The 19,305-nt window shown below is 40.7% G+C and overlaps 1 protein-coding gene across 6 annotated transcripts in view; it reads left to right on the top strand.

Annotated features, from left to right (window-relative positions):
* LOC122561657 (proton myo-inositol cotransporter-like) overlaps positions 1-19,305 on the top strand; it is a 151,147-nt gene that overhangs the window by 25,466 nt on the left and 106,376 nt on the right. For 5 of the 6 annotated variants that reach the window (XR_015761160.1, XM_043713609.2, XM_043713608.2 and 2 more), the window contains exon 2: positions 2,564-2,723. The exons of the other annotated variant lie outside the window; for it this stretch is intronic. Coding sequence is in view for 4 of the 5 variants with exons in the window: in XM_043713609.2 (XP_043569544.2) it covers positions 2,564-2,723 (160 nt within the window). In the remaining variant the exon portion in view is untranslated. The remainder of the gene's footprint in view (positions 1-2,563; positions 2,724-19,305) is intronic. 6 annotated transcript variants of the gene reach the window in all.

Genomic DNA, 19,305 nt, shown 5'->3' on the forward strand with positions numbered 1-19,305 from the left:
GGACCTTGATCTTGTTCGGATAATCTGAAATTTGGATAATTGGCATTCGGATAACCGAGGAAGTTTTGTATATTTCAATTCTTGGAGAGCAAAATATGATTGGTGCACATGTGTTGCTAACTCAAGGAATTAGTCACCGGAAGAATCACATTTTTTTGAGGCTAGAAAGATCTATTCTTGTTCGACTCTTTATATGAATGTTATCCCTGTGTACTGGATATATTTACAGTTGGTACAAGATGCAGTGTTATGTTAGGTATACCTTTTTGAAGCAAAATATGTTCTACTTAAGTTTTGCTTTTCATTTCAGAGCAGCAGGCCTTCAAGTTTTATATCATCTTTTGCTTTACAACTTTGATAATCTTATTTGAGTTCTTTGTCTGGATTAATGAAGGAGACAGATGTGTGCATTAATTTTTGAAAGTTATTTGATACAGTTTCTTGAAGCTTTTTGAAATTTAATGTGATATATGGAAGAAGAAATGTAGAGTGCCTTAACATGCGCCAACAGTTGCAGTCAATCAACGCTGCCTGTGCAGGATTTGAAATAATTCCATGACTCCAGGCTGAAGTAAAATGTGTGTATGATACTCTGAATATAGCCTTATCCTCAAATAAGAGGTCATAGCACTTTTTTTTTAAACCAATCTGTGTGGTATGTTAGGTACACTTATGTTGAATAGAGAAGAGCAAGCAAATGTGAGTAATACAAAGAACTACAGATGCTGAAGATCTGAAACAAGAACAAATTGTTGAAGGATCTTAGCAGGTCTAATAAAATCTGTGGAGCGAAAACAGTTAACATTGAGTCCAGTGATCTTTCAAGGATCCTAAGTTTCTTCAGCAATTTCTGCCTTTATGTGTAAGAGATTAGAGATATGGAATACTGAACAATTTACATGGTATGTTACAGAGTTACCAATCTTTCTTTGTCAGCACTTCCCAAACCTGGCACCATCACCAAGGACAAGGCACTTGGGAACACTATCAACTTTTTTCCTCCAAGCCATAGGATATCATAACTTCATCACATGTTGGTGTTCCTTCACAGGTGCCGGATCAAATTCCTACAACTGTCTCTACCAAAAAGCTTGGTGGAAGCACCATCTCCCCATAGATTTTAGTAATTAAAGCAGAATTTTCAGCACCATCTTCACAAAGCCCATTAGAGATGGACAAGAAATGTTGCCCTTAATGAGTTGTTAAAGTCTGCTGAACAGAGAAAATTAAGGTGTACGCATATTCTTAAAACATTCAGTCTTGAAGTGTTCTGATTTAGTTGAATAGGCAGACTTTCCTTTCCTGAATAGTCTACCAACATGTATTATTTAAACATGAAATTTAAAGTCCTGTATCTGTGCTGAGTCATGCATCATTTGAAAGTTTTCAAGTTTTTTAAAAGAATTTTTAACTGGACAGAATATTTATAGTTGAATATATGTCACTCACCTGCTTTCATTTGCATGTTTCTCATTGAATTTTTGAAATCTTGTACCCAACTTCCTTGCTTGAGGTGGAAGTTTTTCTATAGGTAGCTGTTTGGATTTTGATATGCTCTTCAGTTTTCCAACTCCTGTGGGAGACCTTCAAACATCGTTGTAAATGTGCTTCTGAATTTTCCTTCCTCTCTCCTGAATTTTTGAGTGAGAGTTAAGTTTGAATAGTTTCGCCAGTAATAATACATAAGCAACTGGATTCAGAAGCAGTAAGCTCAGAGGTAACCATGGCAGCTATAAAGTTCTGGCTGATTCCTGATAGTGAAGAGTACTCCTTAAAAAGTTTGTTTTTTTAAACTGAGGGTATGACCTAATCAACTGCTGAATGAGGCCAAGTCCTGCATGAGACAACCTATGTTAAAAGGTGGTTATTTCACCTGCCTTTTTCTTCATCTGCCCCATGTGCATGTTGGAGAGTGGAGGTGCATAAGTGGTTAAGGAAGAGTGGGTGGAAATAAAGGTCACACTCAACTTCAACCCTTGCTGCTACAGCTGAAATACATACCTCTACAATATTCTGCTCAATGATTACTGCCCCTCTTCTCCAGACGCCTTTTGTATTAAGTCCCCATTTTATCCTGGGCTCATAAAAAGCCTGACCCATTAAAATGGGCCATATCAGTAAAAGATTTGGGGAGCACTGCTTTACAAGGAACTTGATTATGTATCTGCTCAATCAGAAAGTTTGTTGAGCTGAATTGCAAAATGTTGGTTGGTTATACGTTAAGGTTGTTTGCTATTAAAAGTAAACTTAAGCTGAAATGGAGAAACCCTGACTTTTTCTGATAAGCATAATGCATGTCTAGAAGAAAACACAACATCATCACATAACTCAATGTACATCTAGTTTATCAAGTGATATGATACACAGAGCACCTTACCAGATTTATTTTCCATATGTAACTGCTCACGGATGGTCAAGGAAATTGCTGCCCGATTTACGTAATATGTGCTTTAAGACTTTCTATCATTTCTGCCTGAAATTACGTCAGTTTAGCTCTTCAGTGAACAATAAAGTGATCATTGCTTGTGCAGTCTTCAGTTCTGCATGTTTATTTCTTTCCTAGGACTGGCTTCCATGACTGTGACGGTATACATTGCAGAGGCTGCACCTTCCCATCTCAGAGGACGATTAGTTACTGTCAATACCCTTTTCATTACTGGAGGACAATTTTTTGCAAGTGTCATTGATGGAGCATTTAGCTACCTTGAAACAGATGGCTGGAGGTAGGTTGCATAACATCAAGAGTGTTGGTATTTTCAGAAGTGTTTAAAGGCTTGCAATTAAATGATACTTGTACCAGAGAAAAAATATTGCTCAGAACCTCTGATTAAAGTTGAAGTAGATAAGCTGTCAGCAATGATATAAAAAGTGCCAACTTCTGCATGTGCTTTACGGCTGTACAGGATGCATCTGTTGCAGCCTGTTGTCTCAGCCTGAACACCGTGTAGAATGGGGAAGGGAGACAAAGTTATGACACTAAATGACATGCAAACTCTGACAGTGGCAAAAGACAGAATGAGTATTTATACTGAAAGGTAAATGGAATTAAACTTGTTTGTAGCATTGTTTAGGTCTATTTAGTTTATCTTTTTTTTCCTGTTTCTTCTAAGCATTTAATGTAAATTGCAGATTTAATGTCACTGTTAATAATTCTAAGTCTAATTAGTTTCTGTTTATTTTAACATTGATTGGAAACCACTGAATAACACAATGTTGCCGAGACAAGTTAGGGTGATAGAATGACAGATTTGTGGGTATAGGCATCGGATAAGTCAGGATGAAGAAGGACAGGTTAGTGGGGAGAGTGCTGATGGGCAGTTGGGTCCAAGTGAGCGATTTCTGATCAGGGAATGGTGGATTTATTTTGATGTGTGTAGATAGCTGGGGTTTGTGCAGGATCAGTTTAACTATTATCTCGGAGTTTTTGCAGTTTTAATCTCTAACTTTTTCAGGTAGCAAGTAAATTAAGTAACTCCTACCTCATGAAAAGTATGTAATTCTAAACTGGGGACATTTTTGGAGGGTTCCAGATGCCATCTAATTGCCTATCAGAAAATTTAAACTTGCTAGACAACTTCTGTGGCATCAGCTATATAAGGACTTGCCCAAAACAGAGCATGGTGCTGGGATACCATATAATTTCACAAGAATATATTGGAAGCCAGTTCAACATAGACTTGTTCAAAGTATAGGAAATATTGCACTGATGAACGGTTGTTTTTATATGCACTTACTTGACAAACAGCAAGGCATAAAATGGTTAATGTGGCCAGTAAAGTGGAAAAAAATTTTTTAAATCAGCAAGTCATTGATACTTATCCTTTTGAAAAACTGACTTCTAAACAATTAGAATAGAGTTGATACCGGCTGAAATAAACAATAAGTGAAAGGAGGAAAATAAGCTTTTGAGCAATTCGGGTCTTGAGAGCAAGAATTGAAGGAAAAGCTGGAGAAGTTAAGTCCATTTATGATATTTAATGCTACAAGAAGGTTAATATTATATAGTAATATATCATTAAAATGAAGAGGATTCAGAAGAGATTTACCAAGATGGAAGGTTGAGTTATTAGGAGTGGCTGGATCATCTGGGACATTTTTCCACTGGAGCTTAGGAAATTGCGAGGTGACCTTGTCAAGGTTTATATAATAATGAGGGGTATAGATAAGGTGATTGGCAGCTGTCTTTCCCTATGGTGGGGGATCTCAAGACTAGGGGGCACATTTTTTGGGTGAGAGGAGAAAGATTTTTAAAAAAAGACGAGGAGCAATTTTTATTTTTTGTGGTGGTTCATGTATGGAATGAACTTCCAGAGAAATGTGGGGGCAGTTACAATGTTTAAAAGACAATTAAATATGTAAATAAATAATGTTTGGAGGGATATGGGCCAAGCCCCTGCAGGAGGGTTGAGTTTAGTTTGGGATTTTGGTCGGCATGGATTGGTTGGACTGAACGATCGGTTTCCATGCTGTATGACTCTGACTTTTTGTTCTGATATGTAACTCCAATGTACGCTGCTGCAGTGACTATCCTTCAGTCTGAAGATCTGAACCCATCTGAAACCCATGGTCAAGAACACATTTCAGAAGGTGGAGCTCTCCTTAAGAATGCGAATAAATATGAATTGCTGTATCTGGGATCATACATAAAACCAAAACCATTTATTGTTCATCTCAAGCAAATAATCTGTTCATTCTCTTGAAAGTTTTTCCACTAAGAACATTTGTGTTTTGAACTATGCTGAAATCATTGGTAAAATTCTTGAATACATAATACACTTTTTGATCATAACGTTGTTAATGGACAACATGGTTAGGAGTTAATTTTTTTAGTGGACCAGACCAAACTACTTCAAAGAAAAAGATGGTCTAAACCCAACCTTTTTTATTTTAATGCTAAGTGTAAGATGTTGCATTCCAGATGCAATTCGTCTGGGCAAACTAATCGACTTTAAACAAAATATACTTGTGTTTTAACTTTAGTGTAAAAATACAGACAAAATGAAAAAGAATTGGCTCAATTCTACCTCTGTTGTAATACTTGACTATGTACTAACCATTACTAATTAACTGTTCCAATGTAGTAATACCCCATAAACACACCCTTGACAAAGGCAGATTGAGTAAAATAGATTGTTTCACATGCAATTCTAACAGCATGAAGAAAATCACCACTTTTAGATGTAACAGACAGAGGAGTAAGCACTTCCACATCCAGCTTCAAGATTTCAACTGCAGCTGAAGAAAATAAAACTAAAAATCTGAATGTATAGGAGCTTGACCTCACCTAGTTAGACAGCTTCAATTGTTCCAACTTTTGAAAAAAAAAACCCCAAGATCTCACAATATATTTATTGGCTTTGGGCAGACTGCTTGCCACCTCTGTCTCAACCTTCATTGAAAAAAACCAGGACAAAATACATCACTTAAAGTCATCATGTCATCACAATCCGATGGAATCAGCAGTGACAGACCCAGTCAATTAAGCCTCATTGGTGGGAAAGCTTATCGAAATGATAGACTGGGCCAAAAGTGAGTGACTTGGACATTTGTGGATTCATTAAGAAAAAGGCAAATTATATTTGAACTTAAAAATGTGTTGCTGGAAAAGTGCATTTGTTTGTTTATGACCTGAAATTTCTTAGTTGAGCATTTTAAGCCGAAAATGTGTTGCTGGAAAAGTGCAGTAGATCGGGCAGCATCCCAGGAGCAGGAGAATCGTGTTTCGGGCATAAGCCCTTCTTCAGGAATGGGTGTGCCAAGCAGGCTAAGATAAAAGGTAGGGAAGAGGGACTTTGGGGAGGGGGCGTTGGGAATATGATAGGTGGAAGGAGGTTAAGGTGAGGGTGATAGGCCGGAGAGGGGGTGAGGTGGAGAGGTCGGGAAGAAGATTGCAGGTCAAGAAGGCGGTGCTGAGTCTGAGGGTTGGAACTGAGAAAAGGTGGGGGGAGGGGAAATGAGAAAGCTGGAGAAATCTGCATTCATCCCTTGTGATTGGAGGGTTCCTAGGCGGAAGATGAGGCGCTCTTCCTCCAGGCGTTGTGTTGCCATGGTCTGGCGATGGAGGAGGCCAAGGACCTGCATGTCCTTGGTGGAGTGGGAGAGGGAGTTCAAGTGTTCAGCCACGGGGCGGTGGGTTGGTTGGTGTTGGTGTCCCAGAGGTGTTCTCTGAAACGTTCCCTCATCAGATCCACACCCTCCAACCCAACCTCCACTCCCGGCACCTTCCCGTGCAACCGCAAGAAATGCAAAACTTGCGGCCACACCACCCCCCTCACTTCCCTCCAAGGCCTCAAGGGATCCTTCCATATCCATCAGAAATTCACCTGCACCTCCACACACACCATTTACTGCATCCACTGCTCCCGATGTGGCCTCCTATACATTGACGAGACGGGCTGCCTACTTGGCGGAACGTTTCAGAGAACACCTCTGGGACACCCGCACCAATCAACCCAACTGTCCCGTGGCTGAACACTTTGACTCTCTTTCCCCCCCCCCCCCCCACAAGGACATGCAGGTCTTTGGCCTCCTCCATCGCCAAACCATGGCAACACGACACCTGGAGGAAGAGCGCCTCATCTTCCGCCTAGGAACCCTCCAACCACAAGGGATGAATGCAGATTTCTCCAGCTTTCTCATTTCCCCTCCCCTCCCCTCCCCTCACCTTTTCTCAGTCCCAACCCTCAAACTCAGCACTGCCTTCTTGGCCTGCAATCTTCTTCCTGACCTCTCCGCCCCCACCCCTTTCCGGCCTATCACCTCACCTTAACCTTCTTCCACTTATCGTCTTCCCAACGCCCCCTCCCCCAATCCCTCCTCCCTACCTTTTATCTTAGCCTGCTTGGCACACCCTCCTCATTCCTGAAGAAGGGCTTATGCCTGAGACACGATTCTCCTGCTCCTTTGATGCTGCCTGACCTGCTGCGCTTTTTCAGCAACACATTTTTAAGCTCTGATCTCCAGCATCTGCAGTCCTCACTTTCTCCTAAATTATATTTGAACTAAGTTGTTTTGAGCCTTTTGAAGTAGTGACGGATAAAGTGTTTCAGGGTAATGTGTGGCATACGTAGACTTCCAAAAGGTGTTTGACAAAATGTCACACAGCTGACTTATCAGCGAAGCTCATGGAATATGTGTGAAAGAGACAGCATAGCTATAAAGTTGCTCGAGTAACAGAAAACAGCATTAGAAAACAGCTAGTTTGCAAATTGGAGGAATCATATCACTGAGTTCTGTGAGAAGCAATATTAGGACCTCTGATCTGAATGAACTGGATCAAAGTGTGCAGGACAAAATTTCAGAATTTGCAGGTGACACAAAACTTGGTCTCGTCAATTGTGAAAATCATGGTGATGGACTTCAATTGGTCATAGGCTGCTGGAAACAGTTGGCACAAGATGGGTGATATTTATTGCAAGGGTATCGGAGCGTGAAATGGTTTGATAGGAGAGATGAGGTGAAGCAACACAAAATAAAGGAGACCATTGTAAAACAACAACTGAATTGGCGTAAATTAACCATCTCTGATTTTGGTGCAGTCTGTGCTCTTAAACACACTAAGTTGGCCACAGTTATGTCTAATAACTTGGTGCATTTTGGAACATTGCATGAAGTATCTCAATTTCTGACTGTTTTTAATTGTACAGATATCTCCTTCATGGTATCCTCAATGTTTTTCTTCCTATTCCTTTTCAAACCATCAGGTGCTCATCTACTGTTTCAAGGCAAAGTGAAAATAAACACACTCTGAAATTTTATAACTGAATGAGCTATAAGAAGTACAGACTAAAATAAATTGAGGGTACAAATGCCACTTTTGGCCATGGGTCAATTCAAAACCTAGCTAATATGTCTTTAATTTTTAGGCCATTTTTGTATACCTCTGAGCCATGGCCCATGACTGAAGGCTTCCAGAGTTTTTAATTGTGTTTAATATGAAAATTGTAATAAGACTGATTGATTGTCAAGCACTTCTCCAATTTTGACTGTTTATAACTCACTAGAATTCCTACTCCCATGGAACACTGATTACTAGCCAGTGATTTATGTAAAGAGATAAAATGGCTGGCTACATATTTGCCTAGTTTTAAAAGCTTTTTTATTAGACTTTTTGAGGGGTGTGAAATTACTTCTGAAAAATAAATATTGGATGTACTGATTTTGTGTTTTTAAAACCAAAGGGCTGTTATTCCTCAAAGCTGGATTAAGATTGATGCTGGTTGTACGTGGTCAAATGAGTTGACCTCAATGAATAATAAATTATGTAGGATGTGAAGAAATGTGCATAAAGTAAGCCTTTCAAGTGAAGTTGGTGGGAGAGGTAAACTTACAAAGCAGAGTGCTTGAGGAAGGTAAAATTTGTAATGTTTCTAGAAAAACATTTTTCAACATAGTATGTTGCTAAATACATTGCTGGAACACTGTTTGCTCAAAACAGATAACCTGATGTCAGCTGTACAGTTACAGAAGTGCAAACAAAGTCCATGTATTTTCTGATTATTCTTTGGTGATGGATTAGGGAGTTAAATTAGGTTGTTAAGTGGGGTCTGAATTTTGTCTGAGGCTTGAACATAAATTGCTTTGTAGAGTAACTAGATTGCAAGGGTAAGCAATGTATGTGCGTGATGAGTCTGAAGTTAAAATTATATTTTAAAAATCTGCCTAAAATGTCTATGCTGAGTTCTACAAATGTGAAAAATCCCTGGGCTGATTGTGCTAAGTTTGTATAGTCTCAGTTACTGATGGGAATAGTGAGTATCTTTGGTCACATGTCAAATTATGAATTCTTTGCTTTGCTTTGCTCAGTACAAGATTAGATTACATTACAGTGTGGAAACAGGCCCTTCGGCCCAACAAGTCCACACCGACCCGCCGAAGCGAAACCCACCCATACCCCTACATTTACCCCTTACCTAACACTACGGGCAATTTAGCATGGCCAATTCACCTGACCCTGCACATCTTTTGGACTGTGGGAGGAAACCGGAGCACCCGGAGGAAACCCACACAGACACGGGGAGAACGTGCAAACTCCACACAGTCAGTCGCCTGAGGCGGGAATTGAACCCGGGTCTCAGACGCTGTGAAAAGAATGTACATCAAATAAAGAGTAGAATTATCGCTTTCAATCCTCTGTCTTTGAATAATCTTCTGACACCAGTTAGAAAATTAGAATTCTTGAGTAGGTCAACTAACTTTTATTGAATGAGAAGTAGAGTTGAGGTTTCAGACTTCTAGATGGTATTACTACCTGATGAAGTTCGGTCTAGAGCATTGATATAAGGTCTAAAAGCTAGTGTAGTGCAGTGGTAGTCAGTCTACAAAAGAACCAAAGGTTTGGGTTTAAGTACCATATGCCACAGAGATTGATCATAACCTATCCCAATAAATTGATTAAAAACAACCATAAGAGACTCCCTTTCCTCCTTCTGGAGCTGATACTCTTGACAGCTTGAGGAGAAAAAAATAAGAAACAAAAAAACCCTAATTGGGAGCCATTTTAGTTCTTCATTTGTAATATGACAAGTGCACATATTTTCCTGAGTGTCAACCTTTGATTAGAAACTTAATTTTTATATCCTAATGGAGGAATCCAGTATGTTGTGAAGATTCAGGTTTGGAGAAATTTGTTATAACGATTGTTATGAGGTCAGTCAGGAATGTGTTCCCTGCTTGGACCAGATTAACAGCTCCAATCGGAGAGCCCTGGCTGACTGATAACAGGAGTGTCAGAGATTGCTCACTGAGAAGTATTTCTGAGGAAGCTGGATCAGTGACAAGGACTTTACACATGGGTAAATAAAGGGTGACTTTGTTATGGACTAGGCCAGACCACTTAGAACATTCTTATGCAGGCAGCCCCAGACCATAACTTTGTAACTTGTTTCAGTAAGTGTACAGTGAAATTACCCAGATTATGTTAGCTAGGTTGACTACTAGATTTTAAAACAGACAGAAATTTTTTTACAAAATTACACGATGAAACACAAGAACAGAATAAAGAGCCCCTACAGAAATCAGCCAATCCCACATAGTTATGCTGTTTTGAATATACACAACAGTCCGAATAAGCAAACTCCCTTTAAAAGCCAGTATAAATGGAACACATGCTTATAGGTTGAAGTTGAAGGGCAGAAAAGAGATTCCACACAGCTCCTTTTTGAACTTCCCAGGTGCAGACTGAACTAAAGCTGCTCAGCCCAGCTAAAGAGCTGACCACTCCTCTTGCATCTAAAACTTTGGCCTGAAGTCTCATCTGTTTACATATAAACAAAAGGCTTCTTAAAATCCTTTTCATCTCTGTACCAAATCAGACTGATTGGAGCCTGGCCCAGTTTATTGCCCCTCTGAAAAAAAATCAAGGACAGAGTCTCCTTGAGCCAAGGAACAGCTTTTAGGAAAAAAGCTTTGTGACAACTTAGTGACAGGTTGCCAGCCTTTGGAGTTATTTCAACAGAAACTAGAATGAGGCTAATGACATAAGCAAGTAGAAGTGCTTACTTAGCTGAAGTCCAACTGGCTTTATCAGTGGAAAATGTGGCAAGTGGAGCATATAAATTGCAGGTTATTCTGATGGAAGTGGACAACCTTCTCTGTCCAACAGCTTGGGGAACATTACTTGAGTGAAGGCAATTACGTAACCTCACTCAGGACATATCCTGAAGAGAGGGACTCGGTCATCCCACAGCAAAAACACCAGAACAAAGCTAAGCCTCAGCCAAATGGTTAAAATTTTATTCAGGATCTGGGCCGACAAGCCATTTTAGTTACTGCCAGTATGTAGACTAGCGATTGCAAAAGAGTTCTTGTTTTGTTATGAGAAGCAGCTGATGATAGGACAAGGCTCAGGCCCAAGCTAATTGGTTGACAAAGATTCAACTTGATTGAGGCACCCATTTTCTAATTGAAAAATGTTGAGCCATTGAAGTCCCAATTAAATATCAGGAATCTTTTCAGGAAAGTCCAGAGACTATCAAAAGAGCCAAGGCCACTTTGCATGTTGACTGGAAAGCAATTCCATGTTTCTGCAAAGCCTGCCTGATGCAATTTGCCTTAAAGAAATGGGCAGCACCAGTCATACCAATTGTGAAGCCTGATGGGTCAGTTCACCTTTGTATATCCCAACCTAATATAGTCCCACTGGCCAGCATCCAGCCTGTTTCCCTCCAAACCCTTCCGATTCGTATACCCCTCCAGATGTCTTTTAAATGTTGAGTTATACTAGCCTCCACCACCACCTCTGGCAGCTCATTCTATACACGTACCACCTTCTGCGTAAAAATTAATTTGGCTAATGCCATCTCTATATTTATCAAGAAAAAAATCTGAAGAGGTTAGGGATAGAGGCAGAGTGTTGGAAGAATTTTGAAGAGGAATAAAAGGATCTGCTTGGGTGGGAAGTGAGATATTCCTAAGGTGGTGCACAAAGAGCTCAGTGTTGTCCCAAAATCTGTGGTGTGAATCTGAGGGTTTTTGCAAAGAATTGGACCTTTTTAATATCAAGAGACCTTGAAATGACCAGGAAAGAGATTGTAAGAAGTGTGGAGTCAGCAGACAGTGTTGGAGAAGATGGATATGTGATGATTATGAATTGTAAGAGTACCGGATGAGAAAGTTGAAAACAATCTTGGACAAGCCAAGAGATCAAGTGAGTCAGTGTCACTGAAGGGAGAGTTTGAGACAATGCATACAGAGATGCATAAATCTCGGGATGCAGCAAGAAGTGGTTTGAGGAATGTTTAATATCTTATAGCTATGTAATCATGAGTGTAAGAATTATGTACTTGGGGTAAAGAGGAGACCGTTTGTATATTTAAATATACCATTCAGTTGTAGAAGTCCCTCAAACTCAGAATCCTTATCCAAGCTTCCTATTTCTTGTACTCTAGCAAATGAAGCAGGAAAGAAGTAGACTTTACTAGGTTGCTTTGCCTATCTTCTATGATTTTCTTTCTGCAAATACAACATTTAATGAGCATAGATGAATGTTTAATTTAGGAGGCCTAAGAATGTAAATTATTTGCATCTGACCTTGGTGAGGATGTACATATTTTTAACTTCACAGTTCATAAATAAGAACTGTGAATGCTGGAAATCTGAAGCAGAAATTGTTAGAGAAACTCAGCAGGTATGACTTCATATGTGAAGTGAGAACAGAGTCCATGTTCCAGCGGCCCTTCAGAACTCGAGCACAGGTAAATGATAGATGACTTAGCACATCCAGGGGAAAGAGATAAGTTTTAGTCCTGTAGCAGACCAAAGCATTTAGTTGTTCCAGATGATGGAGGCAACAGGGTTCTGAAGAAGGGTCATTGGACCTGATATGTGATTCTGCTTTCTCTTCAAAGATGCTGTTAAAAATGACACAACACAATGTTATAGTCCAACAGGTTTATTTTGAAGCACTAGCTTTCGAAGTGCTGCTCCTTCAGGTGGTTGTGGAGCAGGACCATAAGAGACAGAATTTATAGCAAAAGATTAGTGTCATTCAAGTAATGTTGATATATTTAACAAACCTGAAAATGTGTTGCTGGAAAAGCGCAGCAGGTCAGGCAGCATCCAAGGAGCAGGAGAATCGACATTTCGGGCATGAGCCCTTCTTCAGGAATGAGGAAAGTGTGTCCAGCAGGCTAAGATAAAAGGTAGGGAGGAGGGACTTGGGGGAAGGGCGTTGGAAATGCGATAGGTGGAAGGAGGTTAAGGTAAGGGTGATAGGCTGGGGTGGGGGCGGAGAGGTCAGGAAGAAGATTGCAGGTTAGGAAGGAGGTGCTGAGTTCGAAGGTTGGGACTGAGACAAGGTAGGGGAGGGGAAATGAGGAAACTGGAGAAATCTGAGTTCATCCCTTGTAGTTGGAGGTTTCCTAGGCGGAAGATGAGGCGCTCTTCCTCCAGCCGTCGTGTTGCTATGGTCTGGCGATGGAGGAGTCCAAGGACCTGCATGTCCTTGGTGGAGTGGGAGGGGGAGTTGAAGTGTTGAGCCACGGGGTGGTTGGGTTGGTTGGTCCGGGTGTCACAGAGGTGTTCTCTGAAACGTTCCGCAAGAAGGCGGCCTGTCTCCCCAATATAGAGGAGGCCACATTGGGTGCAGCGGATGCAGTAAATGTGTTATATTTAACAAACCCACAATCGAGGTTTTTTGGGTGGCACGGAAGCTCAGTGATTAGTCCTGCTGCCTTACAGCACCGGGGGACCCGGGTTCAATTCGTGTGTGTGTGTGTGTGTGTGTGTGTGTGTGTGTGTGTGTGTGTGTGTGTGTGTGTGTGTGTGTGTGTAGTTTGCACATTCTCCCTGTGTCTGCATGGGTTTCCTCCAGGTGCTCTGATTTCTTCCCACAATTCAAAGATATGCAGGCCAGGTGAATTGGCCATGCTAAATTGCCCATAGTCAAGGGTAAATATAGGGTGGGGGAATGGGTCTGGGTGGGTTGCTCTTTGGAGGGTCGGTATGGATTTGTTGGGCCAAAGGGCCTGTTTCCATACTGTAGGGTATCTAATCTCATCTAACTTTGTCCACCCCAGTCCAATACTGGTCCCTCCACTTCAAAAATGCTGCCAGACCTGCTGAGTTTCCCCAGCAACTTCTGGTTTGTTGGAGGGATCTGAAGTAAGTGCTCAGAGGCTGATTCCCTGAATTAAAGGGATGAATTTTGATTCATTTTGTCACAACTACAATAATGCAACTACAGCAAACATTGTCTTAACTGGCATTCTTTATAAACTGATTAAAATTAGCTGTCTCAAATACCATGAAGTTTACAGTGTTACTCCATTCAATTATTATAGTTCTTAAAATTTATTCACCTCCAATGTAAATTTACTTGGTCAATCGAATGGCCACATGAAATATGAACAATTGATTCTATTTTGAGTCAATTTCTCCTCCAATACTGCCATGCCTGAGTAGTCAGTTGAGAGTGAGAAGGCTGTTTGCCAGTAAGGTTATGCTGTGCATAAAGTATAACAGTGCTGTGTATATGTATTACATGTCTATTACTTAGTGTGTACTTTTACATTGCTTATGTTACCTTTTGATAGTCTGAAATATTTGATCAATCGGCACACCTGATCCCGAAGAATATTTGCAAATATTCTTTGTGTGTGCGTTGTGATGGTATGAATGAGATCACCCTAATTAATGTGCCTGCATTGTTTGACCTAGTATTACATTGAGAGAAACCCAACAAATTAATACAATTGTATTTTCTGCCATTTTATAGAATTTTACAGCATATTAATTAGTCAGTTGTTCTAACAAGCCTAGGCTACTATTCTATGTTACTCTATTATAGCATGAAGTGCAGGATTTATTTTTGCAAGGATCTTGATTGAAAGGTATGGGTCAAATCTTGAGCAACACAAAAGTTGAAGTTCATCTAAAGTAACAAGGGCACAGGCAGCTGGTAGACTTATTCACACAGCTGGGGGTAAGAGACAAATTTCACTTCTGCAGCAGACCTAAGCATTTGCTTGTTCCAAACTATACAGGAAGCAGACAAACTCCAACTGAAAGCATAAGCTCGACAATTCTAAATCTTTCCTCAAGAGGTAACATCTCTAATTGTGAAAAAAAACACTCTCATACACCTCTGTTATGATGAACATTTGAATTGACTTAACACACCTAGGCTTAACCATTTGCGTAATATCTGTTACCTCAGGACCCAAAGTGCCAGTTCCTTTTGAGTGATTGGATGCTTCGCTGGCAGCAGATCCCTCCCTGACCATCTCAGACCCCAGTTTTACATTATGTTCAATTTTAAAACAACACAGTAATTGTTTCAAACATGAGAATGGCTGCTGGTTCTCATGTATATGTAGCTAGGACCAATAATGTCAGCTGGTTGAGGGGCTGAGAATGAATCCACGTGTCGCGCTCTCATCATCGTGTTTTGCGATCAGTGACTTGAGCACCAGCACATCTGCAGACTTCCCTACCTTTATACTAACTAGTACTGCTTTGGCTGCACCCTCTCAATATATTTTATTATTTCAAAATTCTGTTGTCATCTTGTCATACTTACCAGCTGGCTGTTGGATGAGGGAAGCATGAAATGAAAATGGTTTTATGAATATGGCCTTATTTGATGGCCTCTACTTGTCAGTTCCACCTTGAGAATAATTTTGCTGCCTCAGTCTTTCCATCTCACAACCTTATTTTATAGCCTGTAGTGCCATCTTTAGACTGACAGCTGTTCCTGTTGCTTGAGAATGATGTGGGTTTCATTTCTGTTCTTTCCACCACTTCACAGCAGAGTGCATAGGATACTCCAACTTAAACAAGCCCAACATTACGAATCTATTACAGTTCTTACACTCCTGCTGTTGCTCAATTAGTGCAGTGTTCCACTAAAATGTTCAAGGCAGTCCACTTTGCATTATCCACCTGTGAATTGAATTTTTATCAATGGACATTGATTAGCCATTGATTAGGTCATAACAAATGGAAGGAAACATCCCAGAACCTTTTCTGTACTGTTGTTTCTTGATTTTAATTAGTAATTTCTCCAATAGTCAGAAAGTCTGTGCTTGCTTCTGTCAAATTATTCTGTAGGAATAAGTCCACTTCATCTACAGAAGAACACCAGACAGTGCATTGAATACTATTGGAATACTGTGTGCAATTCGGGTTTCTCTGCTATAGGAAGGATATTGTGAAACTTGAAAGGGTTCAGAAAAGATTTACAAGGATGTTGCCAGGGTTGGAGGATTTGAGCTTTCAAGAGAGGCCCAATAGACAGGGACTATTTCCTACGGACCGTTGGAGCCTGAGGGCTTATAGAGGTTTATAAAATCATGAGGGACGTGGATAGGTTGAATACAAAAGGTCTTTTTCCCCAAGGGTGGGGGAGTCCAAAACTAGAGGGCATAGGTTTAGGGTGAGAAGAAAAGATTTAAAAGGAACCTATGAGACAACTTTTTCGTGCAGAGGGTGGTCAGTGTATGGAATGATCTGCCAGTTGAAGTGGTGGAGGCTGGTACAATTGCAACATTTTAAAAGGCATCTGGATGGGTACATGAATAGGAAGGGGTTAGAGGGATATGGGCCAAATGCTGGCAAATAGGATCAGTTAATTTTAGGATATCTGGTCGGCATGTACGGGTTGGACAGAAAGGGTCCATTTCCATGCTGTGTATCTCTATGATTCTATAACTCCATCCGGTTGCTATTTCAGGCATTTGATCAAGCTCCAGGTGTCTCCTTTTATTCATCTTTGGTTTGTGGGGAATGAGGATAAAACGTTTGGATTTGGACTTGGCTGTTTCCATTGCCTGTCATGCTGTTGCAACCTGTTTTCTAAGTAAATTATTAATGATGTAGGAAGGGATGTTTTAATTTTTCTGCTATTTCCATTAAGGCTTCATGTGTTGTGTGCACTTGTAATGCCTGCACCCAGCAGTTAAAATTACTTTACCCCTATATATATCTGTCCTGGCTTATTCTGGATGTTCCAAATTTCTGTGCAAGCCTTGAGGACTAACTTGTACATGGAGAATAAGCCTTATTTTTGCCACCTCATAACATGTAGAAATCAACTTAAAACGCAAGGCATAAATTCATGGTCTGTCAACCTACTTTGAGCAGTATACAATTTTCTTATCACCACTTCATTTGCTTGGGAATCTTTTCAGAAGAAAGAAATGCATCTGTCTCTCTCTCTCTATCAAATCTTGGGAGGACTTGCACAAATCTAAACCGCTGTTAGTGGGTGTTGGATTAGTTTCTGATCCTTCCCCGTTAGAATATTCCCCAGAGTCAGTTCATTTATTTCTTGCTTTTAAGTTGGTATTGCCTTTCTTCTTCTTGTCATCTTGCCTCTTTTTTTTTTCTCTACAATTTTAGTTCCAACTTTTTAAATGCTCTTTCATCCTCCAATGTGCTTATTCCATTTCCCTTCCTTTTCCTTGAAATTCAATGTTTTTTTTCAATTTCATTTCCATTTCTTTGATTTTTCTCAAGCTGTTTTCTCTGCAGTTGAATTTGACCCAATCCAACTATGCGTCTGTTTTTCTGAGCTGTCCTTTCAGTTTTGAATGCTGCACTAAAACCTCAATTACTTCTGCCTGTTTAGCCCCTGCTTTAAATTCTAATGATAATTCCAACTTAATGAGACGAAACTTGGTTTCCCTTTGCAAATCATTTAAGCATAAATCAGACCTTATCGGAAAAATTCTGGGCAGTTGCAAAAGCCATTTTGATATATTACAAAAAATCCTGATGCCTTTCCTCCTCCTTTTCTAATTATCATTACTCTAATTTGAATGCATTAGGTATCCTTCTTGAAGCACCAGTTTTATAGTATGAATTGGGTTGTAGAAGTGCATTCTCACTTCAGTCCCACTTCTCAACTGTCGTAACGTAAAGTTTTGTCAGTTACCAAATTTTGGGAGTTAAATGCTTTATCATTGTCAGGTTTTAAATAAAAAGATATATAAATTAGGTATTTTAACCAAACAAAATGGTTTATTTTCAGCATAAAATATATTCAATACAATGCAGTCAGTAATACCGAGCTCTAAATGACACCAAAATGTGCACAATCTCATCAGGAAGAGTTCCTTTTTTAAGAGTTATCTTCAGAGATTGGCTTCCTTAAGAGAAACCTTTTGACCAATGGATTGTTCTTGAAGACAAAAAGACAAAGCAAGGGATGTTCTGAAGTTTTTCGCTTTAGATGTATAATTAAGTCACAAATAATATACTGTCTCCTGGAGAGACAGCTTGCTTAGGAAATGTTTCTTCAGTGGCCCAGAAGAACAGATAGGTTTCGCCCTGAACTCAAGAAGAGGATTCAGAAAAAGGAGAGATCAGCTGGGCAGTCCTGCCTTACAAAATATTTGTTCCCCCAATTAAACACTAGATTAAAAATAATAAACTCATTTAACCAGTTATGTTCAAACAGCCCAGTAGGAGTCAACAGCAAAGCAAGCAATTACCCCCGCTCCTAATTTCTACAAAACCTAGTTTTTCTTGTGGAAAAGGCAGTCTCCAATGTTCAGTGACCTTTCAATTATCTCTCTTAAAGAAATCACTCAGGTATTTAAAAAAGAAACCTTGAAATAGTACATTTTCCCACAATCCTTCAAAACCACATCCTCCAAGAAATAGTAAATATGAAGTGTCTCTACAATACTGGTGCAGCCTATTGATAGCTGGTTTTCTGAACCATCTAGTTACAGAATAAGTAAGTCTGTTTGAACACTTGCTGCAAATTTGTTTGAAGTTAAATGTTTTATCCTGGGGTTGCAGGGAAAAGGAAATGGAAAAATAAGGACCCATGGTGGCAACTAATGTGCCATTTTAGAGGAAAATGCTTCCTGATGGTATAGAGTTTTCCTCTCCTACAGTTTCATTTATGCAGGAGAGGAGCATACTATATGAAATAATTCCACAAAGGTTGCTATCCCATCAAGTCACCCTTTCTTTACAAGTGCAAAGTGCATGACACTGATCCAGCTAGCTCAGAACAGACTCCTACAGTGAACCCCTGACACTCCTGTTTATGGGCAATGCTGTGTGATCAAAACAGTGAAGGGGAGGGTAGGGACTAAATCAAAATAGAGTTGGAGGGGGAAATAATGCACTCCACTCCATGCGGGCCCCACCTCTCCCTGAACAACTCCCAGGGTGTTGATGGACACCGCATGCTCCTTCTCTAAGGACACCCAGGCCCTAACGTGACCGCGGAAGTGGGGCAGGCAGTCTGCCCTAACGACCCCCTCCACAGCCCGCTGCCTGGACCTGTTGATGGCCAGTTTGGCCAGGCCCAGGAGCAGACCCACGAGGAGGTCTTCAGACCTGCCCTCCCTCCTCCGTACCGGGTGCCCGAAGATCAGGAGCATGGGACTGAAGTGCAACCAAAAGCAGAGGAGGAGGTTTTTAAGAAAATCAAAAAGGGAGTGCAAACGCCCACACCCAATGTACACGTGGTCCACGGACTCCACAGCGCCACAGAACAAGCAGTTGGACTGGGAGTCCGTGAACCACCGCAATCTGCGGTTGCAGGGGATTGCTGCGTGCAGCACCCTCCACCCCAGATCCCCGAGAGAAAGGGGGAGGACTCCTGTGTAGAGAGCCATCCACTGGGGATCCCCACCGCCTGATGGCAAATGGGTACGCCAAGGCATATCCGGACAGTGGATGAGGGAGAAGAGGTGGACGGTGTGCAGCAGTAGTCTATACAGAGCCCTCCTTTTTACCCCCTGGAAGGGAACAAAATGAAAATTCCGGAGGCGGCTCAGGTTGTGGGGCACAGGCTCCCGCGGGAAGTACGGGACCTTTTGGGCCAATGTGAAATTCCGTCCGAGC

This window comes from Chiloscyllium plagiosum, unplaced genomic scaffold (genome assembly GCF_037043375.1).
Source record: "Chiloscyllium plagiosum isolate Xiang-an unplaced genomic scaffold, Cpla_swu_hap1 HiC_scaffold_23, whole genome shotgun sequence".
Classification (NCBI taxonomy): Eukaryota; Metazoa; Chordata; class Chondrichthyes; order Orectolobiformes; family Hemiscylliidae; genus Chiloscyllium; species Chiloscyllium plagiosum.